The sequence below is a fragment of the Crotalus tigris genome, unplaced genomic scaffold (assembly GCF_016545835.1).
Source record: "Crotalus tigris isolate CLP2741 ecotype Arizona unplaced genomic scaffold, ASM1654583v1 scf7180000018974.730210, whole genome shotgun sequence".
Classification (NCBI taxonomy): domain Eukaryota; kingdom Metazoa; phylum Chordata; class Lepidosauria; order Squamata; family Viperidae; genus Crotalus; species Crotalus tigris.
Genome location: NW_024097305.1, coordinates 563039 through 590630, shown reverse-complemented (window position 1 = coordinate 590630; position 27592 = coordinate 563039). Strand labels below are relative to the sequence as shown.

General features: G+C 43.4%; 1 protein-coding gene across 2 annotated transcripts; it reads left to right on the top strand.

Moving 5' to 3' along the window:
• Positions 1 to 668: 668 nt before the first annotated feature.
• Positions 669 to 26941, top strand: LOC120314692 (diencephalon/mesencephalon homeobox protein 1-B-like). Of its 2 annotated transcripts, XM_039358041.1 has the most exons (4): positions 669 to 709; positions 19507 to 19690; positions 21758 to 21933; positions 25566 to 26941. In XM_039358041.1, the coding sequence occupies exons 1-4, from the start codon at positions 683 to 685 to the stop codon at positions 25941 to 25943; spliced, it is 765 nt and encodes a 254-aa protein (XP_039213975.1). In that variant the 5' UTR covers positions 669 to 682; the 3' UTR covers positions 25944 to 26941. The 2 variants fall into 2 exon arrangements, with proteins under 2 accessions (XP_039213975.1, XP_039213976.1); XM_039358042.1 differs by lacking the exon at positions 25566 to 26941 and having other exon boundaries at positions 21758 to 22144.
• The last annotated feature ends 651 nt before the right edge of the window (positions 26942 to 27592 follow it).

Here is a 27592-nt window from a genome sequence, read left to right as displayed (position 1 = left end):
CTATTTCCAAATAAGTTTAGACTCAACCAGTCTACGGTCAGGCAGATTGTGCACCAACTGCACCAAGGCAGTTCAAGACCATTATTATCCTCAGGAGTGATCACACCAAGAACAAGCATGTAGGGTAATGTCTAAGGGATTAAAGGCTTCTCCTGCATTTGTGAATGTCAATGTTCCCAAACCACCATCAGTGAGAACACTGAACAACAATAGTGTGCATGGCAGGGTTGCGAGGATTATGCAATGATATCCAAAAAGAATATTGCTACCTATCTACAGTTCACAGAAGACTGCATGGATAAGTGAGAAGGCCATTGGAAGAATATTCTATGCATGGATCAGACCAAAGTAGAAGTTTTTGTTTAAATACTTTTCTTTCGACATATTGTGTATAGTTCTGATCATCATGATACAAAAAAGATGTTACAGATAAGAGCAATAAAGATGATAAATGGTCTGGAGGCTAAATCGTATTATGAATGGTTGAGGGAACTAGATATATCTAGCCTATCAAAAAAGGATTAAGGGGGACATGATGACTGTTTTCCAATATTTGAACAATAACAATAACAGTCTTATATCCCGCTTCACAGTGCTTTACAGCCCTCTCAAAGCGGTTTACAGAGTCAGCATGTGGCCCTCCCCCAGCAATCTGGGTCCTGATTTTATCGACCTTGGAAAGATGGAAGGCTGGGCCAACCTTGAGCAGGTGAGAATTGAACTGCTGGCAGTCAGCAGAATTAACCTGCAATACTATATTCTAACCACTGCGCCACCATGGCTCTTGAGGGTCTGTCTCAGAGACGAGGGGATTGACTTATTCTCCAAAACACCAGAGGGCAGGACAAGAAGCAATGGGTGGAAGCTTGTTAAGGGGAGATCCAACCTAGAAGTAAGGAGAAATTTTCTGACTGTGAGAATAATGAATCAATGGAAGAGTTTGCGGGTGCTCCATCACTGGAGGGTTTCAAATGTAGATTGGATCACTATTTGGGATGGTATAAGGCAGACCTGGGCATTTTATGGGCCTGGGCCATGTCCTGCCTTTTGGCTATCCCTATCCAGTCTGTGTGAGGTCAGTTGTTAATTGGAAATCCAAATGTAAATAAGAATATATCATGTATGCATTGCAACTGCTTTGCTTTTATTTTGAAGGGGAGGGCTATTTTTTTCCAATTTACATATGTGTGTGTGTGCCTATAAACCTTCACAGACCCATTGTTTCAGTGCTCCACAACAGTCCCAGTTTCTCATGTGACCCCTTGGGAAAATGAATTGCCCATCCCAGTATAAGATCTTCTGCCTTGAGCAGGGGGGGTTGGACTAGAAGACCTCCAAAGTCCCTTCCAGCCTTATGATTCTGTGTTCTATGAATGAAAAGCGATATGTTTGGTCAAAAGAAACCACTGTGTTCCAGCAAAAGAAGCTTATCACATCAATGGAACCTGGTAGTGACCAGTGCTTTTTTTGTTAAAAAAAAAAAAAAAGGTGCAGGAACTCACAAACATTATACAACCCGCCTTGCCTACCCTACAAGGTTCCATCCAAAAAAGGTGCTGGAACTCCATTCTGAGCGTTCTATGACAAAAAAAGCCCTGGTAGTGACAGTATCATAGTTTGAGCCCGTTTCGCTGCTAAGGCTCAGGATGGCTTGCCAGCTTTGATAAAGTTCTGGATTCTGAACTGCACCAGCAGATTCTACAGGAAAATGGCAGGGTCCCTGTGAACTGAAGTTCAAAGGAAAGTGAGTGATTCAACCAGATCAACAACCCAAAATACACAAGCCACAGGACCAAAGAATGGCTAAAGCAGAAGAAAGTTAATGTTTTGGCCAAAACAAAGTTAATGGCCAAATCAAAATCCTGACCCTAATCCTATAGAAATGTAGTGGACGGAGCTGAATTAAGAGGCAGTTTGTGTGAGGAAGCACCCCAACATCCCAGAGATGTATAGAGAAATGGGTTAAAATTCCTCCAAGCCGAATGTGCAGGACTGATCAACCGTAAACAGAACTGTTTAGTTGTAGATGTGGCTTCCCAAGAGAGGCACGTCAGTTACCGAAAGCAAAGATTTACATACTTTTGCTACGTAGAAATAGGTAGCTTTGCATTATTTTACTCAATACATCAATGAACAAGTATAATGTTTTGACACATCTACTTCGTTAGGTTCCCTTTGTCTAGTTTTAAGATGTGTGGAGAACAGAACATGTTTCAGGCCATATTAATGCAGAAATATTGAACATTCAAAAGAATTCCCAAACCTTTAAGCACTACAGTATTTTCTTGATGTAGCTTCAGTCATGCTCACCTGATTATATTATCAGAGGCATTATATCAATGGTTCTCAACCTGTGGGTCGGGACCCCATTTGGGGTCGAACGACCATTTCACGGGGGTCGCCAAACAATGCAGTCCGCCATTTTCCCCCCTTTTCCTTAGCTGTGCTACTCCCTTTTATTCTATTGGCTTTTGAAAGCCAATAGAATAGACTCTCTTGAATAGAGTCTAATTCTATTGGCTTTCAAAAGCCAATAGGAATTGTCCAGGCTGTCTTTGCCCTGCTGAGCCTGCCAAAAGTCCCATTCTGCAAACGGTGCTGCACCAGTTGAGTAGTCCTTGACTTACGACCGGTTGGGGGTCGCGACATTAAAAAGGTTGAGAACCACTGCATTATATTATGCCTCTGAATGACTTCCTGCTTTAGACTCTGTCAGAATTGCCACCTCACGCCTGCACTTTTTTGCATTTGCTCCACACCAGTCTGTCATGAACTTTGGGGGGAAGAAGCTGGATGGGAGAGGGGGGAAGTTCACTATGCACTGTATCTTCTGGAGACACAACCTCAAGGTCAGACAACCGGGGATGGCATGCAGTTGCATACAGGCCAGCCCACAACTGAAGAGACCGTTCCCAAAACATTTCGTTTGAATCCCAAAGATGCTTTTTCAGGAGGCAACTGGACTTTCTTGTTTTTCTTTGAAGACATTTCGCTTCTCATCCAGGAAGTTTCTTCAGCTCTGACTGGATGGTGGGGAATGGAGCTGAAGACGTTTCTGTGGGTCATGTATTTTGACCCACATTTATGACTGTAAGCAGTGCTCCGTGGTCACATGAGGCCAATTTATACATTTTTTGCCAGAAATCGATGTTTACTTCTGGTTTCCTGCAAAAATGACCTCATAGCAAACAATGGGTTTGCTTTACGACCACTATGTTTGCTTAATAACTGCTGCAAAAATGGTGTGGTCACACGGGGATACTTTTATGACTGCCATGACTTATGACCAAAATTGTGGGCTCAATTACGGTGATAAATCAAGGACTACCTGATTGCTATCCTTATCAGCAGTGCAGATGAAAGAACATCTTGATTGGTTTAACGAATGCTAACTTGTTGGGTGGATTGGCTAGTTAATCTCCTTCTAATGTGTGAAGCTGGCCATTATTTGTGAACCATGGGCATTGAGGCCATTGTGACTGGCTCAAACTCTGAATAAGCAAGCCATGGCTTCATCAGGGGCTAATCTGATCTCCTAATTCTGTGGGTCCTTGCTTTTTGTCCAATAACATTTTGGTAACAAGTCACCGACTTTGACTTTGTTCTTCCAGGGAAGAGGCGTTTTGTTGACTTAATCTTTTTTCCCTGAGAATGGGGATCAAGTCAGAATGAAGGGGTAAAAAGATTTGGGTGACAAACACCCCCCCCTCCACATACCGTATTGTGTACAAAGGCAAAGAATGCTGCTCCATGACTGGAGTCTGCTTAGCACTGCCTGTCCAGCAGCTCCCCAATTCCTAATCAATACTTGGGCCACAAAGCCCTCCATTCCTTTGACTGTCTATTATCCCCTCCTCTCGTTTGCTTCGGCTGTCAAAAGGTTGGGACTCAGTGGAGTTGAAGTGACCTTTCAAAAGGCTGCATCGATCATCTCCCATCCCCTCTGACCCCAGGGCTGCAGAGCTCTTGGGAGAGCAGTAAACCGCACAGACTTCCCGTCAATGCTGCTCGGCAGGGGCCCTTCAGCCCCACGTTGGGGTGGGTCTCCTGGAGAGGAGGAGGAGGAGGAGGCGGCTGGGGAGCAAGGCCAGAGCTGATGAGCCCTAGATGATGGTCCTCACGTAACAGCATCTCCCAGGCATGGGTCAAATGAGATGGGATTGAAGAAGATGTTGACCTGGTAAATGTGGACGGCAGGAGGTCAGCTCGGATTCCCTCCAAAGATGGGAGTGAGCATTATTTACCTCCAGAAACAGATACATTGCCAGACCTTCAATAATCGGACATACAGTGTATGTCAGAATCCAATCATATTTCATCTTTAATTATCAAATATAGAAACTCCCAATTCTGCCTTCTTTGGATTCTGCCATAAGAGGGAGAGAAGGGGGAGAACAAAGGGGCTTTATGGCCCTCACTTCCTTCAGTAGACTTCAAAGAGCTGAATGCTGAATGTGTGTTTATTGTAACCTATTGTAACCTCAAAGCGTTAACACCAGAGAACATTAGCATTAACAAAGAAGAGTATTTGCCTTTCATGTAGTTATCTGAAGTCTCCATCCAGACGGAAGAAAGAAGAAACGGGGTGGAATTGTGATACTTGAAACTATCACTGGAAGGGGGGTTGATTGGGTGGGACTACTGGGGAACCCCTTAAAACCTTGAATGGGAGAGCTTGGACCCCAAGTCCTGTCTAGCATGCCTGCAACCATTTTCTCTTAATAAAGGATTCCTGTTGGAAGAATTATTCCAAGAGTTCTGTCTTCTTAAGATGCAAAGTGGGGTGGGTCCTTACATTAGACAGGACTTGCAAAATTAATCCACCTGGAAGGGAGACCCTTGCCGGGGGATTTTGCAAAAATTTACCATGTCAGACAACGAAGCAAGAGAGGGAGAAAACTCCCTGGAAAGAGAGCCGCTGACCCAGTTGGAACCTTGCCAGATGTTGGGATCCGAGAGGCCAGATTTCTCAGAAGAAGAAGTGGTGGAGACACAGGACCACAAGCCTCACTGGTCGATGGGCGTTGGAAAGAAAAGCGAGTGGGGAAAGGAATCAAGAAAAGTGACCCTGAGACGGGGGACCAAGCAACCAGAATGGAAGCAGGAGATGGAGAAATCCCTGCACGCAAGTAAAGAGGGAGGAAGCTGTATGCCGTACTCAGACTGGATCCTAGAGAAAGCTATTGACCTGATGAAGAGAACTCTCAGCTCCCTAGGAGAGGAGATTCCTGAGCCCTACGCCCGCCCCAGTTCCTGGAGCCACAAAGGGAGAGACACCGAGGGGGACGTGGAACCTGCAACCCCAAGGACATTTACTGATCCAGGAGCTCCCACCCCCTACCGGACCCAAGATGGAAATCTGGACGGAAGACACTACCACCCACAATGGAGGCACCGATCCATTCCAAGACGTCCACCGTTGGAGGTGAAATTCAAAGGGGAGCCAACACGCTTGGGGTTTTTCCTAACCCAAGTCCTCAGCTACATGGAGGAATATGGGCAGGACATCCCCAGCGACAAAGCCCGCATCCGGATCGTGCAATCTGCCCTGGATGGACCAGCTGCAGATTGGGTGGTGAACCTGCATGACTCCAATGCCCCAGAACTCAGTAACTTCAACCGTTTCATGTCCTCGTTGAGAAGACGATTTGAAGACCCCCTGGCTGATCGCAAAGCCCGTGAAAGAATAACAACGATGAGGCAGGGCAAACGCCCAGTGGCTGAGTATACACAAGAATTCCGAGCCATTGCCAGCAAACTGAATTGGCCAGAAGACATCCTCCTTGGCCGTTTCAAAGACGGACTAAACTATGATCTATATGATGCTTGCCTGCCCCGAGGAGACCCACATCGACTTGAGGAATGGTACGTCTTGGCAGAGGAAGCAGAGATCGACATATTGAAGAGGCATCGCCGAGGAAAACAATGGAGCCGCCCCCCGCCTGAGCTGACACACCAACCGGTGAAATCATCGGATACAGCCAAGAAGCAGATGGGGTGTTTCAAGTGCGGAAGAGAAGGGCATCGAGCTGTAGAATGCCGCTCAAAGGCCCCCCAGCACAACCCAGACAGATCCCCAATCAACAAACCCAGAGGGTATTCAGCTAAGCCAAAAGAAACAGCCATGAAAATGATGGAAATTGCAGAAAACCCCACCTCTGCTCACCAAGGGGAAAGAACTCCAGCCTACACCACAGGGACGGTGGATGCCTCAGATGACAGCTCGGAAGGCGAACCCCTGGTAAGTGGACGCATCACACCCATCTTCAAAACAGTGACTATATTAATCCCCCCCATGCCCGAAGCTGTGAAGGTGAAAGCCTTAATAGACTCTGGCTGCACCCGCTGCCTCATTAGCCCAACACTAGTGGGGAATCTGGGCATCCCATCCAGGAGACTGGAACAACCAATCTCATTTGGCCAGCTAGATGGATCCATAGCAGGGGGGGTGCCAGCTACCCTAGCCACTCTGCCAATACACCTCTCCCTGGGCAACCATGAAGAGGACTTAACGTTTGTGGTGACCCCAGGTATGGAATGCCCAATGATTCTAGGGATGGAATGGTTGAAAAAATGGAACCCCTGGGTAAATTGGAGGACGACAGAAATCAAATTCCCGAAGGGGGACCCTATGGACTTAAAACCCCAAGAGAGGCTACCAGAATCAAGAATAGAAAAAGCATCCATAGGAGAGGAAAAAAGATTAACAGAAATACCAGAGGAATATAGGGACCTTGCTGAAGTCTTCAGTGAGGAGAGGGCGAATGAGCTTCCCCCCCACCGACCCACAGACTGTACCATTGAATTCAAGCCTGGGGCAAAACTCCCGAAACCCAGATTATACTCCATGAGCCCAAAGGAGAAGGAGGAAATGGAAAGATTTATAAAAAAAAACCTGGAGAGAGGTTTCATTGAACCAGCTAAGCCTAAAGTGGCTGCCCCGGTCCTTTTTAGAGAGAAGAAGGATGGCTCTTTACGTTTATGCGTGGATTATAGGGCCCTGAACACAATCAGTGAAAGCAACCTATACCCGCTGCCCCTCATGAAAGACATGCTGTCACACCTATCGAAAGGGAAAAATTTTTCTAAACTAGACTTAAGGGAAGCTTACTATCGCGTGAGAATCAAGGAAGGGGACGAATGGAAGACTGCATTTAACTGCCCCATGGGGTGCTATCAATTCAAAGTCTTGCCATTTGGATTACAAGGGGGCCCTGCAGTCTTTATGCAATTAATCAATGACGTTCTAAGGGAGCACCTGTTTAAGGGGGTCCTTGTTTACTTGGACGACATTCTTATCTTTATCTTTACCGAAACAAAAGAAGAACACGTCAAACTTGTCAGAGCGGTTTTAAAGAAGCTGCGAGCCGCTCACCTATATGCCAAACTCTCAAAATGCGAATTCCACCAGGAAAGGATAGACTACCTAGGCTATCGCATATCCCCACAGGGCATTGAAATGGACCCAGAGAAGGTCAGAGCAGTATTAGAATGGGCACCACCCCGCACAAGAAAGCAACTACAAAGTTTCCTGGGCTTTGCAAATTTTTACCGCCAATTCATCCCCTCATTTGCACAGATAGCCTTGCCCCTCACAACTTACTAAAAACGAAGGGAACATCCTCAGTAAAACCTAGCCAGCCACTAACATGGACAATGGAGTGCCAAGCAGCGTTTGAGAGACTAAAGAGACTTTTTTCTGCCGAACCAGTACTAAGGCACCCAGACATGGACAAGCCCTTCATAATACAGGCAGATGCAAGTGATGTGGCAGTGGGGGCTGTGCTATTACAAGAAAATGATGATGCAGTATTGCAACCCTGTGCATATACATCCAAGAAACTCACGGAAACAGAACAGCGCTGGCCCGTATGGGAGAAGGAGGCTTATGGGATACGTTGGGCATTACTCACATGGCGACAGTTCCTGGAAGGCAACAAAATCCCCTTCCAGGTGTGGACTGATCACAAAAATTTGGAAGCCCTGAAAACTTCCAGGAAACTCAATCCCAAACAAGCCCGCTGGTCCCAGCATTTTCACCAATTCCAATTTAAGCTCAAACATTTACCAGGAAGAAAGAACTTCCTGGCAGATGCACTATCTCGCATGCCCCAATATAACAGCGCACGAACCACAGACTCTAGACCAATAATGGCAGAGTCACAACTGGCAGCACCAGTAACCACAAGAACCCAAGCCAAATTAAAACCACAACTGGACAGCCAAACTGGAATTGAATTCAGAAAAAGTTTGGAAACAGATGATTGGTTCCAGAAAAACAAAAATGTGTGCACAATGAGAGACGGGTTGCCTTGGATAGGGGAAAAGTTATATATACCAACAACTCAAAGAGTAACTTTCATGCACCTTTGCCATGACACAAAATCAGCAGGGCATTTTGGATTTGTAAAAACTTTACATTTAATTAAACGGCAATTTTGGTGGCCATCCATGAAAAAGGACATTGAAAGTTATATAGCCAGTTGTCCAAAATGTGCCACGGCAAAGAGGTTGCAAGGGAAAGTGCCAGGACTATTGCAAACAGTGGCAAGTCCCTCAGCCCCCTGGAGAGAAATAGCCATGGATTTTATAGTGGAATTGCCAGAAAGCAATGGGAATACTGTGGTCTGGACGGTCACGGACTTGTTTTCCAAACAGGTGCACTTTATCCCTTGCCAAAAGATTCCCACTGCAAAAGCCTTAGCAAAACTTTTCATCCAACACATTTACAGATTGCATGGGGCACCCCAACGCATCATCTCTGACAGGGGGGTGCAATTTACGTCTGCATTTTGGAAGGAATTTTTATCCCTCTTAGGAACCACTCAGGGACTGACATCTAGCCACCACCCTCAAGGAAATGGGGGGGCTGAAAAAATGAACTCAGTACTTAAGCAATATTTAAGATGTTTTCTTAGTTTCCAGCAGACCGAGTGGGCGGACTTACTCCCCTTTGCAGAAGTTGCCTACAATAATGCAGTCCACTCCAGCACAGGTTACACTCCTTTTCAAATAGCCACCGGTCAAAGTTTCAACCCCATGCCAGAATTAACCCCAAACGAACCAACGATCCCCTCGCTGAAAGAATGGATGGAAAAATTACAAAACACCTGGCCAATAGTCAGAAAAGCACTAGATGAAGCTAGGCAGGCTTACAAAACACAAGCCGATAAAAAAAGGGTTGAGCCTACACCATTCATTATAGGAGAGATGGTGTACTTATCTACAAAATACCTAAAGTCCCTACAGCCCTGTAAAAAACTTGGACCAAAATACATAGGACCTTTTCCAATTAAAAGAATCATAAATCCAGTAACAGTAGAATTAGAATTACCCAAAAATCTCAGGCAAATACACCCAATTTTTCATTGCAGCTTGCTGAAAAGAGAGCATCAGTCACCTCTACGGCCAAAAATCCCCCCCCCCACCACCTCCAATCATGGTGGAGGGTGAACAACACTTCGAAATAAAGGAAGTCCTTGACTCTAGGAGATATCATGGAGCAACTCAGTACCTAGTTGCCTGGAAACACCTCCCTCCCTCACAAAATGAGTGGGTCCATAAACGTCATGTCAGAGCCCCGAAGCTATTGAAGAAGTTTCACACAGAGTATCCTAACAAGCCTGACTAAATTTTATACTTGTGTTTTCTTTCAGGTGGATCTCTCTTATTTTTAAGAGGGGCCGGATGTCAGAATCCAATCATATTTCATCTTTAATTATCAAATATAGAAACTCCCAATTCTGCCTTCTTTGGATTCTGCCATAAGAGGGAGAGAAGGGGGAGAACAAAGGGGCTTTATGGCCCTCACTTCCTTCAGTAGACTTCAAAGAGCTGAATGCTGAATGTGTGTTTATTGTAACCTATTGTAACCTCAAAGCGTTAACACCAGAGAACATTAGCATTAACAAAGAAGAGTATTTGCCTTTCATGTAGTTATCTGAAGTCTCCATCCAGACGGAAGAAAGAAGAAACGGGGTGGAATTGTGATACTTGAAACTATCACTGGGAAGGGGGGTTGATTGGGTGGGACTACTGGGGAACCCCTTAAAACCTTGAATGGGAGAGCTTGGACCCCAAGTCCTGTCTAGCATGCCTGCAACCATTTTCTCTTAATAAAGGATTCCTGTTGGAAGAACTATTCCAAGAGTTCTGTCTTCTTAAGATGCAAAGTGGGGTGGGTCCTTACATTGTAGGAACTGCAAAGGGGAAGCCTCTGAGCATCTGCAGGCTGCTTTTTTCTTTTCTTTTCTCCTTTCCACGTATTGCAAGTTTGCAGCTGAGTTTTTAAATTTCTCTTTCCATTAGTTATCTAAAACTGGATGATTCGTTGGGTGGCAGATACAGTTGGCTAATTTTATATATAGGTAGTCCTCAACTTGCAACCACAGTTGGGCCTAGAATTTTGGTTGCTAAAAAAGATGGTTGTTAAGTGAGATGCCTGATTTTTTATGACCTTTTTGGCCAGGGTGGTTAAGCAAATAAGTACAGCTGTTAAGTGAATCATTTGGTTGTTAAGCGAGTCCGGCTTCCCCCATTGAATTTGCCTGTTGGAAGCCAACATGGAAACTCACAAATGGTGATCTCGTAACCCTAGGACACTACAACAGGTGTAAATAGAGGCAGTCCTCGACTTACGACTACAATGGAGCCCCACAATTCTGTTGCTAAGTGAGACAATTGCTAAGTGAGTTTTGCCCCATTGTATGACCTTTCTTGCCACTAGTGTTAAGTGAATCACTGCAGTTGTTAAGTTAGTAACCTGGTTGTTAAGTGAATCTGGCTTCCCCCATTGATTTTGCTTGTCAGAAGGTTGCAAAAGAAGATCACATGACACCCAGGACAACACTGCGACCGTCACAAGTATGACCCAATTGCCAAGGATCAGAATTTTGATCATGTGACCGTGGGGAGGCTGCAATGGTTGTAAGTGTGAAAAATGGTTATAAGTCACTTTTTTCACTGCCATTGTAACTTTGGACAGTCACTAAATGAACTGTTGTAAGTCGAGGACAACCTGTACGTACCAGTTGCCAGGCGACTGAATTGCAATTACCATGGGGATGCAGTGATGGTTATAGATGTGAGGACGGGCCAAAAGTCCCTTTTTTTCGGTGACATTGTAACGTCAAATGATAGTTAAAGGAATGGTTGTTTGCCGAGGACTACCTGCAGGCCACATATATCACAAACCCACAAGCTGCTATTCACTTCAGCTTCTGGGTTACAAACTTGAAGCTGAGTTTTACCTGAGTCTTTTCCACTCCGTGAGTGGATTTATATGCAGGCCCACATATGCCTTATACGCCTTCACTCTTGCAATGATTTTGTCTGGAAAACAAGGAGGCCTCCGTTCCTCTCAATTTCTGAGGATAACTCATCCTTTCCTAAGCGGGGGGGGGGCTCCCAGATCAACTGAACTATCATTTCTATCATCCCACCCATACACATGGAGGGCATCTGCTTGAAAAGGGTTTAGATAATTAATCGTTTTCGGTCTCCAGATCTCAGATGGGACTTCACAGCTGTGTCTGTCATCTGGTACAAGGGGGGAGTTCCCCCCCAAACAGGTTTGCAGTTGGGTCATTCCAGCTCAGCTCAAGTCTTCTCCTTAAACCCTTTGTTTGCTTGTTGCATCCTCATAAAACAGCAAATTATTCATTTTTTTCCCCAGTAACCGCTCCCTCTAAATGCAATGTTCCCTTGGCCAATGGAGTAAGGAGGATTAAGGACTTGAGGGAATGAGTGGAAAAAAAAGTTTCTAACTTGGGAAAAACCTGAATATTGCTGGGTTGTAAATTCAGATATTAAATATTTGGGAAATTATTTCCTTAACTCTGCAATTTTGTAAGAATCTTGGATATTGTATTTCACCACAAAGTTGGGGTGGGTGGCCCAAAGTCACCTAGCTGGCTCTCACGCCTAAGAGAGGACTAGAACTCACCATCTCCTGTTTATGGAGATTTTCAGTCCCACCTAACGCGGGACTAGAATTCACAATTTCCTGGTTCCTAACTTGGTGCCCTAACAACTAGACAAATAAGTGTTAAATACCATGAATATATTCTCAGAATAACAGAGCGTGAAGAAATGATAGCTAGAAAAAAACAACAGGAGGGCCACACATACTCAGTTTGAGATAAAGAGATGTTAGATTTTGTTAGATAAAGTGGAAGCAAAGATGGAAAGTGAAACATTTGGGTTTATATTAACTGTTACAAAAGTAACTGACTCCACAGTTAACAAACAGTAAAGATTTCAATGGAGATTCTCCATCATCCAGGTCATGGTTGTCCCAAAGATGCTTTTTCAGGAGGCAACTGAACTTTCTTGTTTTCCTTTGAAGATGTTTCACTTCTCATCCAAGAAGCTTCTTCAGCTCTGACTGGATGGAAGGACACAGTCCTTTCAGCAGTTCCAAGAAGGCTCCACACCCATTTGCCTTATTCAGGTGACCCTGAGGACACAGGTAAACCTCCAAATGGCTCAGTGTCTCTCTAAAAAAATGCACCCCACCATCCAGTCAGAGCTGAAGAAGCTTCTTGGATGAGGTGAAATGTCCTCAAAGAAAAACAAGAAAGTCCAGTGGCTTCCTGAAAAAGCAGCTTTGGGAAAACAGTAAAGATGTTTACAGCATCCTCAATTTACAGTCCCATTCAGGACCAGAATTTCCTTTGCTAATCAAGGCAACTGAGAAGCGAGTCTTCCCAATTTCACAACCTTTTTTTTTTGGTCACAGTTGCTAAGCGAATTGCTGCAGTTAAGTGAATCGTGTGACTATTAACTAAATCTGGTTTCCTCTACCAACTTTGCTTTTTGGAAGCCAGCTGGGAAAGCCCCAAATGGTGATCACATGATCCCAGGATGCTGCAACTGTCATATATACATGCCAGTTGCCAAGCACCCAAATTCTGATCATGTAACTAAAGGGGATGCTGCAATGGTCATAAGTGTGAGGATTGGTTGTGCTTTTTTCACTGCTGTTTTAACTTTTAATGGTTGTTAAACAAATGGCTATAAGTTGAGAACTATCTTTACAATGGCAGACACAGGTAATCCTTGACTTACAAACATTTGTTTAGTACTGTTCGTTACCTATGACCGTTTTTCACACTTACAACCATTGAAGCACAGTCACGTGATTAAAATTCGGACACTTGGCAATTGACTCACATTTATGACAGTTGCAGTATCCCGGGGTCACGTGATCACTTTTTGTGCCCTTCTGACAAGCAAAGTCAATGGGGAAGCCAGATTCTCTTAATAACCATATTACTAACTTAACAACTGCAGTGATTCACTTAACAACTGTGGCAAGAAAGGTCATAAAATAGGACAAAACTCTCTTAACAACTGTCTTACTTAGCAACAGAGATTTTGGGCGTTGGGGTTATAAGTTGAGGACTATCTGTATTTTAATTTTCTTGTGCTGAAGAATAAAGATGGATGGCGTACTGGAGAAATAAATAGGAGATTAGCGCTATTGAAGAAGGCAATAACAACACAGATCAGAATAGTTAAAGCAATGGCCTTTCCAATAGTAACTCCTGGCTGTGAAAATTGGTCATTGAAAAACAGCAAGGGAAAGAAGATAAACCTCTTCCAATTATGGATCTGGAGGTGGTTACTAAGAATTCCATGGACTGCAGAATCAATCAATCAGCCCTGAACCAAATAAAAATTGACTGATCCCTTGAAGCGATGATCAGCAAGCAAAAACTCACATAGTGGGGGGCATTTGTTGTGAGCAGATGCAATTGTACTGGCAAGGCTTGCGGAAGTAGAATAAGACCACCGCAGATAAGGTTGATCATAAACAGTTTAATTGAATGGCCGTGGAGGAAATAGCATTGTTGCTTGATTGATGAATGGGTGACCTGAAAATTAACAGAATAACAGAGTTGGAAGTACCGGGTAGGTCTTCTAGTCCAACCCCCTGATCATGCAGGAGATCCTATACAACTTCAAACAAATGGTTGTCCAATCTCTTCTTAAAAACCTCCAATGTTGGAGCACCCACAAATTCTGGAGACAGGTTGTTTCATTGGTTAATTGCTCTAACTGTCAGGAAGTTTCTCCTTAATTCCAGGTTGGATCTCTCCTTGATTAGTTTCCATCCGTTGCTACTTGTTCTGCTTTCAGGTGATTTGGAGAATAGCTTGACTCCCTCTTCTTTGTGGCAGCCCCTGAGATATTGGAAGACTGCAATCCTATCACCCCTAGTCCTCTCAATGGAACTGCACCTACATGGAGGGAAGTGTGTAGTGGGGTGCCCCAGGGCTCTGTTCTGGGCCCAGTGCTCTTCAACATCTTCATCAACGATTTGGACGAGGGTATAGATGGGGAAATCATCAAATTTGCAGACAACACCAAGCTGGCAGGAGTAGCCAACACTCCAGAAGACAGACTTAGGATACAGGAGGATCTGGACAGACTTAAACACTGGGCGCTATCTAACAAAATGAAATTCAATGGTGAAAAAAGTAAGGTTCTACATTTAGGCAAGACAAACTGAATGTACAGATATAGTACAGGGGGGAACCTTGCTCAATAGTAGTAACTGTGAGAGGGACCTCGGAGTCCTAGTGGACAATCACTTAAATATGAGCCAGCAGTGTGCTGCAGCTGCCAAAAAGGCCAACACAGTGCTAGGCTGCATTAACAGAGGGATAGAATCAAGATCACGTGAAGTATTAATACCACTCTTCAATGCCTTGGTAAAGCCACACTTAGAATACTGCATCCAGTTTTGGTCCCCACGATGTAAAAAAGATGTTGAGGCTCTAGAAAGAGTACAGAGAAGAGCAACAAAGATGATTAGGGGACTGGAGGCTAAAGCATATAAGGAAAGGCTGCTGGAATTGGGTATGTCTAGTTTAACGAAGAGAAGGACGAGGGGCGACATCATAGCAGTGTTCCAATATCTCAGGGGCTGCCACAAAGAAGAGGTAGTCAAGCTATTTTCCAAGGCGCCTGAAGGCAGAACAAGAAGCAACGGATGGAAACTGATCAAGGAGAGAAGCAACCTAGAACTAAGGAGAAACTTCCTGACAGTTAGAACAATTAATCAGTGGAACAACCTGCCTCCAGAAGCTGTGAATGCTCCAACACTGGAAGTTTTTAAGAAGAGACTGGACAGCCATTTGTCTGAAATGGTATAGGATTTCCTGCCTGAGTAGGGGATTGGACTAGATGATCTCCAAGGTCCCTTCCAACTTTATTATTACTATTATTATTACTATTACTACTACTACTACTACTACTACTACTACTACTACTACTACTACTATTATTTTCATGTACTAGACATACCCAATTCTTCATATATTTTAGCCTTAAGTCCCCTAATCATCTTTGTTGATCTTCCCTGCACTTTTTCTAGAGCCTCAGCATCTTTTTTATATCGTGGTGACCAAAACTGGATGAATGACGGAACGAAGGAGTGAACGAATGAGGAAGGAAAGAAGATCATTTTTCTGTGCAGTCACTCACAACTCAAAGGCACTCCTTGGTCATTTCATTACTTCCCTCTCTGGCTCTCTTAATTAGTTGGCTACCTTTCTTTAAAGTTTTTTCCTACTCTGTCTTCAAAATGTTAAAAGTTATTGGGTTAGGCAAATAAAGATTTCAACGTTGAGAAATCTTTTCTTCATAGAATTGGATGGTCCCTTAGTTTTTCCATTCTATTCTCTTTGGAAATTAATGACCGCTTAGTAGAAAAGGCAGAAGCCGGAGGCCCGCTTGGAGGGTCAAAGAGAGCAGGGAGGACACAGCTTTTCAACTCTTGGCATTCTTTTACCCGCCTTGAAAATTAATCCACATTTTGAATGGTGAACAAAATGGACACATGGAGACACACACACACACACACACACACACACACACACACACACGTCCCTGAGCTCTGCTTAAGACTACTCAAATCCCCCCAGCCCCCCAGCCCCACTCCCAGAGAGGGGAAAAAAACCCCACACTTTTTAATCCATCTTTGGTTATGTTCCTCTTGGATATGGCCTGGGTAGGCGGGGGATGAGATGGTAAGGGGAGGTGGGGGTGGATGGATATATATATTGTTTTCCCCTATCCCAAAGTGGTTAAATAGCAGAAGAGAAGAGGAATTGTCACCAGGTCCGCAAAGCTGAAAGAGTAAAGAAGAGATCTTGCAGCTGGTAAGTGATACGGGTGTGACAAAGGTAACACTTCTGAATTAGAGATAAACGCAACATGCCAAATTCAGAGAAAATTGATTTGTGTTGTGGTGTGGGTTTGGTGATTTTAGGCTCTGGTCTTTTGCAGATGGGCTTGAGGCACTAATTTGTCTAAACACTTCCAAAGGTTTCTTGGAATAAGAGGTGAAATAGTCTTCCTTTCCTCCTGTACCCCAGACTGATAGAACTGGTTGCGTTCACACAACACAGGGAATCAGCTAAATATAAACCTAGCAGGTGCATTCCCATACATGTTGCATTTGGCTACTGCTAATCTTGGTGACGACTTAGGGTTTGGGACGTTTTGCAAAGGTAAGCAATTGGTTAGTTTAGGATTCAGTACCTTGTACCAGCTCAAAATTTGGGTTAAGAGTACAAACGGCCCTTGACTTACAACAGTTAGTTTAGTAACCATTTGAAGTTACAACAGCACTGAAAAAAATGACTTATTATTATTTTTCATACTTATGACTGTTGCAGCATCCTCATAGTCATTCAGACTCATAATTATGACATTTGCAGTGTCCTAGGATCCCCACTTAACAATTGTGGCAAGAAAGGTCTTAAAATGGTCCACTTAACAACTGTCTCACTTAGCAACAGAAATTTTGAGCTCCACTGTGGTCATAAGTTAAAGACTACCTGTATTATATAAGCCTAACTATGTTATATTTCTTACCATTTTCCAGCCCTGTTTTATTTAAGGGCACCTCCTGTTTATTCTCCTTGTATCTTAACAGCACTTTCCTCATTGCACTTTTTGCTTGGGTTTATCCTCGCTTTTTCACACTGTGCTCCATTTGCAAGCAAACCTTCCTAGCTTGGCCTGTGATTGTGTAAACTAATAATAATGGCAATTATGCTATATTATGATGAGATCAAAGTTTGGAAGAAAATTTCCTCGGCTATAATAAATGCGGTTTGGCCATTTTCTCCCAATTCATTTTGAACATCCTATGGTAGAACATCTGCTGGCCATTGATATTGACTATCTGGGCTATTTTCTTTAGGAGTTTGCTAGCTTAGTGATAGCCGAATAGCATACATTACTAGTGAGAATCTGTCACGTCAAATGCCAGATGTCTCTCGGGACATTCAGACAACATGCTCGACTGAGCTAATGTCAGACTGAGTTGGTTTAGTTAACCACGTCGTAGGAAGCCAGCTGTTATTTTAGTGTGTTGGGTGAGTTACGGCATGATATTAAACCATAATACGGTTTATTTGAAGGATCGCCTCTCCCCTAATACATCCAACCTATTACATCCACGAGGATGAGAAGGCAGGGTGTGTTGTGGGTCCTGCCTGTTAGGGGCTCAATTGGGGTCGTAAGTTGAAGATTGCCTGTATTGTGCGAATGCTGAGAATTGAATTGATTGCGACAAGGTGCGAAGGAAATCAATAACTTATGGAGTAAGTTCCAACACGGCAAGGGAAACTTCAGATTTGATAACACTGACATGTTACCTGTGATCAAACAACCTGCCATCTTTTTGTCCCTAAGGCACGAGTAGCACAGGTTTAAGTTTGTCCTCAGTTGTAGCAATGTTAAAGCGATGTTTGCTTCCCTGGTTCCAATATCGTCTAAAGCAGTGGTTCTCAACGTTTGTGTGACGGCGACCCCCGTCACACAAATGTTCTGCGCATGCGCGCTGCCGCGCGCATGGGGGCGGGGGCACACATGCGCGGCGGCGCCCCATGTGCAGCGCGCATGCGCGGCGGCGCCCCCATGCGCGGCGCCGCCCCCTGAGGGGGAAAAATGGCGGATCGCCGCCTTTGGCGACCCCCGAAAAATGGTCGATCGACCCCAAATGGGGTCGCAACCCATAGGTTGAGAACCGCTGGTCTAAAGGCAGAATGCAAAATTGATTTGGCTTGCCTTGACTTGTGTGACGGCTGACTGCATGCTGGGACAGCTTTCTGCCAGTCTAAAGGGAGGGTTGCAATGCAGAAGAGCAGCACAACCTGGCAGTGGTGAAAGGCCCACAGCAGAAGGAGCTGCAAAAAGGGTAAAAAAAAAGTCATGCAGAAATAACTCCCATTTGATTTAAAAAAAAAATGTGTCACAGAAACATAGAAAACTGAGGGCAGAAAAAGATCTAGTGGACCATAGAGTCTGCCCTTCGAGGGTTTTTTTGTTTTATTTTGTTTCCTTTTTAAGTTATTAATTTGTTATTTTTAATTATTATTTTTATATTTTATTTATTAATTTTTGTCGGATGATGGATATGCGTTACTTTATCCCAATCATGTTTAAACGCAGTTACTGATGACTGACCCACTTACCTCCACTGGGAGTTGGTTCCAGGCTTCCAGGACTCTTCCTGTGAAGTAATTTTTTCTAATGTTCTTTTTGAACTTCACTTCTGCCAGTTTGAGGTTATGCTGCCATGTTCTTGATTTTTGCTTAATACTGATAATATTACCTTCTAGAACAGTGTTTCTCAACCTTGACAATTTTAAGGCATGTGGACTTCAACTCCCAGAATTCCACAGTCAGCCTGGCTGTGGAATTCTGGGAGTTGAAGTCCACATGCCTTAAAATTGTTAAGGTTGAGAAACACTGTTCTAGAACTTTACTCACACCCTTAATATATTTAAAAGGTTTTAATCATATCCCCCTTTCCCAGGTCGTACATATTCAGTTCCTCCTGATTTGTTTTCTCCCTCAGAGTTTTGCACCATTTTTTTGCCTGTCTTTGGACTTTTTAAAATGTACAGTATACAGGTAGTCCTCGACTTACAACCGTTCATTTAGTAACTGTTCAAAATTACAACGGCACTGAAAAAAGTGACTTATGACCATTTTTCACACTGTTGCAGCATCCTCCGTAGTCAAAATTGGGACACTTGGAAACTGACTCATATTTATGACAGTTGCAGTGTCCTGAGGTCAGCTTTTGCGACCTTTTGACAAGCCAAGCCAACCAAGAAGCCAGATTCACTTAAAAAACTGTGTCGCTAGGTTAACAACTGCAGTGATTCACTTAGCAACTGTGGCAAGAAAGGTCGTAAAATGGGGCAAAACTCACTTAGGAAATGTCTCGCTTAGCGACAGAAATTTGGGGCTCCATTGTGGTCATAAGTCGAGGACGATCTGCATTCCGATGCACAAAAAAGGGTGCGGAGCTTTGATTGAGTGGTTGTGTCCACCATCTTGAATTTTTCAACCTCCTCTCTCCAGACTCCCCACCCCACCCCGGCTCCCAGCCTTGAGAATGATATGAGAAAGAATGTCGATCAACTCATAACAATATATCTTCACCTCTTTCTTTTCCTCTGTTTTCGCCTCCTCCAGGCAAAGAGAGCAGACATGATGTACTACCTTCATGGAGCCATTGCTTATCCACTTCCTGCCTTCCCATCCCTGGGGTACAACCTGCAGCCCCCTCAACAAACACTGGAGGGTTATACTTTGCCTTCGACTCCTGGGACTCAGCCCTCTGCTTCCTGCAGGGTCCTCACGGCAGACCATTTGGCAGGTGAGAGAGTCTTGTCTGTCAGGCTGGCACTGAGAAGGTCACACAGCCACTGTCAGGTTGGTAATGGCCTTCATACCTTGTTCAACCATCATTGTCTATAATTTAAGCCTCATTTCTAAAACAGTGGATAGGTTTCTTCAAAGGGGAATGACAAAGATTCAATCTCTCCTCTCCCTTGCCAGCACTTTCCAAATTTCACAGGGGTAGTTGTAAAACTTTGATTTGGCACCAGGTTTTTGTTGTTTTTAATGTTTTAATTGGCTGAGTCTTCCTTCCTTCCTTCCTTCCTTCCTTCCTTCCTTCCTTCCTTCCTTCCTTCCTTCCTCCCTTCCTTCCTTCCTTCCTTCCTAATGTCATGGTTCCGACAGATGAAACTCTTCAAAAGAACTTTGAGGCATTGTTTATCTTAAATAATCTTTTATTTGAGAAACAAAGAATTGGCACTACATAGTTGAAAATAAAAACTAAATTCCCCTCCTCTGGATACAAAGTAACAAAGTATAATTCCCTCCTCCAATAAACAGTCATAAATCACATTCCCCAATGAGCTTGAGGCACGGGCTTTCTCCCCAGCTCTCCAGCCTGCCAAAACACTATCAGCTCTGGGCCCAATGTCCTTGGGTTCCCACGGCTAAGTTATTATTGTTACGACTAGCTGGACTCTCATCCCTATTTCCCTTCCCAGCATCAACTAATTCTAACAGCAATAGAGAAAATGGCTGCATTTCCATCTGTTGTCAAAGCAAGACCATCCGATGTTAGCAGCATTGACACCTTCCTTCCTTCCTTCCTTCCTTCCTTCCTTCCTTCCTTCCTTCCTCTACCCATCTCAACCAATAACTCTGGGAAGCTTACAATTTAAAAAATATACAACAATTAAAACCAACAAACACATTTTAAAACAATAAAAAACATCCAAAACATATACAGCAGCTGAGATACTTGGCCAGTTAACAATAAAGCCAGGAAATGGGGACACATTCAGTGCCCCAGGCTCAGGAATACAGAACAGGTTTTTAAAGCCTTACAGAAAGATTGACAGGGTTGAGGCCATTCTAATGAGCAGGGGCCATTGCAGAAGTCTCCACCAGCCAACATTCTTTGGTTGAAGGGATCAGCAACATGCTAATCTGTTGTCAGGTGCAAAGAATCAACATCACACATTCAGTTAAATTGACTAATGGCTCAGGCCTCTACACAAGAATCTAGCCAACTTACACCTAGCACTAAATTGGCACTAAAGAAGAGTTAATGGCATTCAAGAGTGGCTGGACTTGGATCGCTCGTGGGAGCATAATGACTCCAGACTGATTCCTCTCTTGACTCCAGCCCCAGGCTCTACCTCTTCTTCTACTACATTTAGATTGTTTTACAGTAGTCCTCGACTTATAACCACAACTGATCCCCAAATTTCTGTTGCTAAATGAAACAATTCTTAATAGAATTTTGCCCCATTTTATGACCTCTCTGGCCACAGTTGTTAAGTGGATCAATGCAGTTGTTCAATTAGTAACATGGGGATACTGTGGTAAGTGCAGTGTGAAAAACAGTCACAAGTCGCTTTTTTCAGTGCCGTTGTAACTTTGATCAGTCACTAAACAAACTGTTGTAAGTCAAGGACTATCTGTAAGTCCAGGACTGCCTTTAATGTGATTTTATGTCTCTTCATTGGGAGCTGCCCAGAGTTGATTAAAAGATGGGCGGCTAGATCAATGCTTTAAATAAATAAACAAATAAATATGGGAATGATGTCAAAACGTTGGGCGCAACTGGGGCGATCAAAGCCCCGCCTCTTTTTACATATGAGGGATGCACATGACAGACGTTGGAAAGGGGCAGGACTTTTATTGTTCAGTTATATCTGCCATTTTGATAGCCTTGACCCTTCCGTGGATGCCTCTTTGGGGGGGATGAGCAGAAAAGGGGGGACTGCCCATCAAATCTTGCTCTAATTTGACACTGACAGAGTACTTACAGATCCGAAGAGAGTGTTTGACTTGGAATGATTTGGGGAGATAAAAGTCACCGATGATGACCCTTCCCTTCCCCCATTCTCCAAACACACAGCCCTGTTGCTGGACCTGCCCTATGGACACTCCCAGAAACGACGGAGGAGCCGTACAGCTTTCACCGAAGAACAATTGGAGGCTCTGGAGAACACTTTCAAAGAGACCCATTACCCAGATGTGAACACTAGGGAGCGCCTGGCCATGTCTGCCAACCTACCTGAAGCTCGAGTTCAGGTGAGCCTTTGTAACCTTTCCAGATGAATGTTGAAGATTGGCCATCAGAAATTCCCATTTCTATAGTCTCTACAGCAGTGTTTTGCAACCTGGGCAACTTGAAGACGGGTGGACTCTGACTCCCAGAATTCCCCAGCCAGCCAGCCTTGAATTTTGGGAGTTGAAGTCTACCCATCTTCAAGCTGCCAAGGTTGCTGTACAGCAGTGTTTCCCAAACTTGACAATTTTAAGGCATGTGGACTTCAACTCCCAGAATTCCACAGCCAGCACTGGCTGTGGAATTCTGGGAGTTGAAGTCCACATGCCTTAAAATTGTCAAGTTTGGGAAACACTGCTGTACAGTATTGCCTCTGTTTCTAATCATCATCACAAGCTTTTCAAGGTAACAGATTTTATTGCAAAGGTTATTGTTGGTTTCATTTTGTTATTGCTGTGTCAAACTTCCCTAACAAAGATTCAGCTGTCAAGTATAGATCTTCTGGTACTTTGTGCTCAGCTGGATTACAATCTGCAAAGCACCTGAAGGCAGGACAAGCAATGGATGTAAATTAATTAAGAAAAGAACTAACTTAGACCTAAGGCGGAATTTCCTGACAGTTAGAACAATTAATCAGTGGAATGACTTGCCTCCAGAAGTTGTGGATGCTCTAACACTGGAGGTTTTAAAGAAGAAATTGCACAACTCTTTGTCTGAAATGCTATAGTGTTTCCTGCCTGAGCAGGGGGTCCCTTCCTACTCTGTTATTCTGTTATTCTTAATTGCCAATAATTATAAAGTTGTACAAAACAGCAGATTGGCCACTGCCAGTAAGAGGATTAAATTAACCGTGAAACACATGCTGGCTTAGACTCTTGTTTTGCCTCTTGCTCTTCCCGTTAATTAAATAATTTTTGGCTAAGGCTTGCTTTGAATTTGGGGGCAGAGGTTTCCCAAGTTACCTTATTTTTTGATCGACAAATTGTATAGCAAAATTTGGAGAACATATAACTTCAACAGGTAACTAAGTTTTAGTCCGTGTTTGTCCCAAAACTACAGAATTCAAATCCTGGCAGTTGAATGTGACTTTAAGTAAATTTCTCCTGCACCCCCAATGAGAAGTGGTTCTGATTCAAATGGAGCTTATAAATTTCATTATATTGCCCATTACACATTATTTTGAATGATCTTTGTCATAATCTGGGCACCAGTTTTGCAGAAAACTGAGTGGATTTGCACATCCTCATAAATGGAAATGCAGAAATCACTTAATTAGTGGTTTGACTTTTTACAACTCTCTCTGAACAGGGCTTTGGAGTCTTATTTTTCAAGTTTTCACAATTTATTACAGGAGCATTCCTGGATGTTTTGTAATACCCTTATGTTCCCTTATGGACATCCTATTTACCCTTATCTTGGACATTATTCAAGCTACCTGCAATTCTGCTCTTCTTTATGGTGTAATAAGTTTTCCTGCACCCAGAATGTATCAACTGGCTGTTCAGTTTAACAAGTGGAGATTTTAACAACTTTCCTGAGTGTGCTAACGTTCATTGCACATTCAGGAAAGTTTAATCTCAATTAATTTGATTGCACTCCATTTGCCATGCAAAAGAACTTGGCTTTGCAGTTCAAAGATGACTGACTAGCAATGGGTGCATACCATCCCATATAAGCATGTATGTTTTTTACATGCACATGCCCTAGAAGAGTGATCCACCTTTGGTTTTGTTTTGTTTTAATTAGGAATTGTGAAAAGAAGCCTATGAATACTCTTTAAATGATAAGATGATGACATCTGCTAAGACAATGTTGTACTTACTGATAAAAGAAAATATTTGTAGCTCTGTGTTGAAATGAGGTGCCCTTGGTGCTCTTTGAGCTTGGTTGTTTTCTTGCAAATGTTTCATTATCCCAAAACTAGTTTGGGTAATGAAACATCTGCAAGAAAACAACCAAGTGCAGAGAACCCCAAGGACCTCTCTCGATGTTGTAAGTTGCAGTCTAACAACCACAGCGCCCCCTAGTGTCATATTTTCCTATCTTCAAACTTTCATATAGAATGGTATAAACTAGGGCAGTGTTTCTCAACCTTAATAACTTTAAGAGGTGTGGATTTCAACTCCCCGAATTCTGGATGGGAAATTCTGGGAGTTGAAGTTGACACCTCTTAACATTGCTGAAGTTGAGAAACACTGAATTAGGTGATGAAACATGAAATCTAACTATTTGATAAAATTAGGTGTTAACAACTGTCCGTTATGGATAACTACATTTGAAATGTATATATTAAAAAGAGTTGTGCATTAGAAAGTGCATTTTGTAGGAGTAATTAAAAGCAATGAGCATGTTGGAGACATGTTTTCTTAATAAGAAAGGAATAAGTACACTATTGCATTAAGACAAGGGTCTCCAACCTATGGGCCATGGCCCGGGACTGGGCCTGTTGGCCACAGGAATGGCTGGCGAGTGCATGCAGGTATATGCGCATGCATGGGGTGCTAGCTCTGCCACCAGCATCACGTGGGCATTAGTAGCCCGTTTGTGCATGCGCATGAGTGCTAGCGCCCCATTGTGTGTGCATGCTCATTTGCGCAGGTGCACAGGCACATTTCCCTGTTCCTCCCTTTCCCTCCAGGCCACCAACCCGCAAAGGTTGAGAGCTCTGCATTAAGAGCTACCTTGTATCCCAAAGTCCTATACTACGTTTCCCAACCCTGGCAAATTTAAGATGTGTGGACTGCTATTCCCAGATTTCTAATCAATGGCTACGCTGGTTGTTGAATTCTGGGATTTGAGGTTTACTCATCTGGAAGTGGCCAGCATAGGGAAACATTGTCCTACTCACATGGATTCTTTCTGACTCATTTACCAGCATAAGGGGTGTGTGTTTGTCCAGGTAATGAAGAAATAAATTGCATCTGTCTCTGGGTGTATTTCTGCTTTCCTCACATTTGATTATGTGGGTAGCATGGGGCAAACTCCTTGTACTCTCATGTGAGTCAAAGAGAAGAGAAAGAAGCACTTAGAATGATCATTAAGACAAATCCTTATACAGCGATATATTGGTAGTCCTCAACATACATCATTTGTTTAGTGTCCGTTTGAAGTTACAACAGGACAGAAGAAATGACTTACAACAGGCCTCGTACTTATGACTGTCATAGCAGCCCCATCGTTGTGATCTCAGTTTGTCTCTTGGCAATTGGCACATACTTACACTGGTTTGCTGTGTTCTGGAGTTACATGATCACCATTCGTGATCTTCCCTGTTGGCATCCAACAAGCCAAGTGAATGAGAGAGACTTGATTCACTTAACAACCACATATTTCACATAACAACCATGGCAAAAAAGGTTGAATTGGGTATGGCTCACTTAACAATCCATTGGAGATTATGGTCCATTTGTGGTTGTAAATGGAAGATTATATGTATACACTTTGAAAAATAATAATAAAATAGCTGATCCCAAATGTTTTCACCTGTGCTGCTAATTTTCTGCAAGGCAGGAATTTCCCTTGCTTGAATTCCACTTTCAAAGTTCAGACTTTACAGTTCCACAGCTGCAAAGAACTTTTTTTGTACAATGGGAAATTTCCATAATACTTAAGCTAAGTATCATTTTCTCCCCAACCCTTCTTGGCCCCATCACAGGTATGGTTCAAAAATCGCCGAGCAAAATTCCGCAAGGGCCAACTTGGCTTGGCAAAGAAACCAAGGTCAATTGCTTTCCTAGGGACAACTGGGGAAGGAAGAAGACAAAATGCCGAACAATGGTGCCGTGTGAAGATGTCTTGGATCCAACCAGCCTCGGTGACCAGAGTGCTGGAAAGAAAACAGTGTGTGGTGTCCATTACAAAAGAGAGCATGACTACTTTTCCATACTACTTCCCAGGGGACAGTTCAACATCTCCTGGCATTTTTCCCTCCCTTGGCCCAACATTACTCTGCAAAGAGCTCCAGAAAAGTCAGGATTTAGGATTGTGCTATGGATCAACCTGGCTCTTGCCAGCTTATTGGCCAACTGCATAGTTGCAAACGCCTGTTTTTCCAACATGTGTGTAGAGATAGTTTAATCCCTCCCCATCGGCTATGAGGCCCAGCCCTTCAGCACCTTTAGATTTGTCATTAGATAATATATGAAGCTCATCACACCCACACAGCAAAATGGGAAAGGCAAATTAGAAAGATACAAAAGGGATGGTTTGGAAAGGCCATCTGGGCAAGGAAAAGCAACAGTGGTCTTCCCTAACTTGGAGTCATCCAGATGTGTGGGCCAGTAGATGGGTTGGAACTGCTGTCCCATTACTTCTGGACCCAGAAGCCCAAGAATATGCACCAGCCAACTTGAGAGGGTATCTTCATGAATCCCATCCTGGTGGTAATATTGTCCATTCACCCTCTGATCAGTCAACTAACTCACCATCCTATAAAACAGAGGCATCCAACCTTGGCAACTTTAAAATCTGTGCACTTCAACTCCCAGAATTCCCCAGATAGCGTGGCAGGCTGAGGATTTCTCTGGATTGAATCCACAGGTCTTAAAGTTGCCAAGGCTGGATAACCCCGTTATAAAGATTTGTTTTGAGAGAAACCTAGTGAGTTTACCAGATCCAGAAAGACAAACACCCTGAAAGACTTTAAGTCAGGGGTTCTCAACCTTGGCAACTTTAAGACTTGTGGACTTCAACTCCCAAAATTCCTCAGCCAGCAAAGTGCCCACCTTTCTCTTAAACAATTCTAAACAATTCTCTTAAACAATTCTAAAAAAAAAAAAAAAAGAGGGGGGGGGGGAGATTGGCTAATATGCCTGAAGACAAAATGTTAATTATATAACCTAATGTATCTATAGCATCCTATAATTACAATTGTAGCCCTATGAACAGCTTACTATACTATTCCCCTTAATTCTTGTACTATGGTTTTATGGCTGAAATATCTTCTATAGCAGTAGTTCTCAACCTGTGGGTCGGGACCCCATTTGGGGTCGAACGACCATTTCATGGGGGTCGCCAAACAACGCAGTCTGCCATTTTTTCCCCCCTTTTCCTTAGCTGTGCTACTCCCTTTTATTCTATTGGCTTTTGAAAGCAATAGAATAGACTCTCTTGAATAGAGTCTAATTCTATTGGCTTTCAAAAGCCAATAGGAATTGTCCAGGCTATCTCTGCCCTGCTGAGCCCGCCAAAAGTCCCATTCTGCAAACGGTGCTGCACTAGTTGAGTAGTCCTCGACTTATGACCAGTTGGGGGTCGCGGCATTAAAAAGGTTGAGAACCACTGTGCTATAGTAATTATATAGAAAGAATTTCCCTGTTGTATCTCTGCTTGATTTGTACTCTTCCTCCTCCTAATATGCCTTTAGTAGAATGGCTTCCTGAATCCCAGTTCACTAGAAGATTTCTGCAGTGTAAGAAATTAATTTACTTTGTCTTGTTCATGGCCAGATTTACTATAGTAGCCCAATGGAAAATGCAAGTATAATTTCCTTTGGATCAGTGATACTTAAAAGTACACAAAACACTTTTGGCTGAAAAAAACCCACAGTACAGTGGTTTCTTGAAGAACTTTTTAAAGTGAAGAGTTGCTTAACTTGCCTTTGATTATTATTTATTTAAATGCAATGGATTGGCTGCCAACTCTGGTGGACTCTGATTACTGTAGTGTACAAAATCAGAGAAA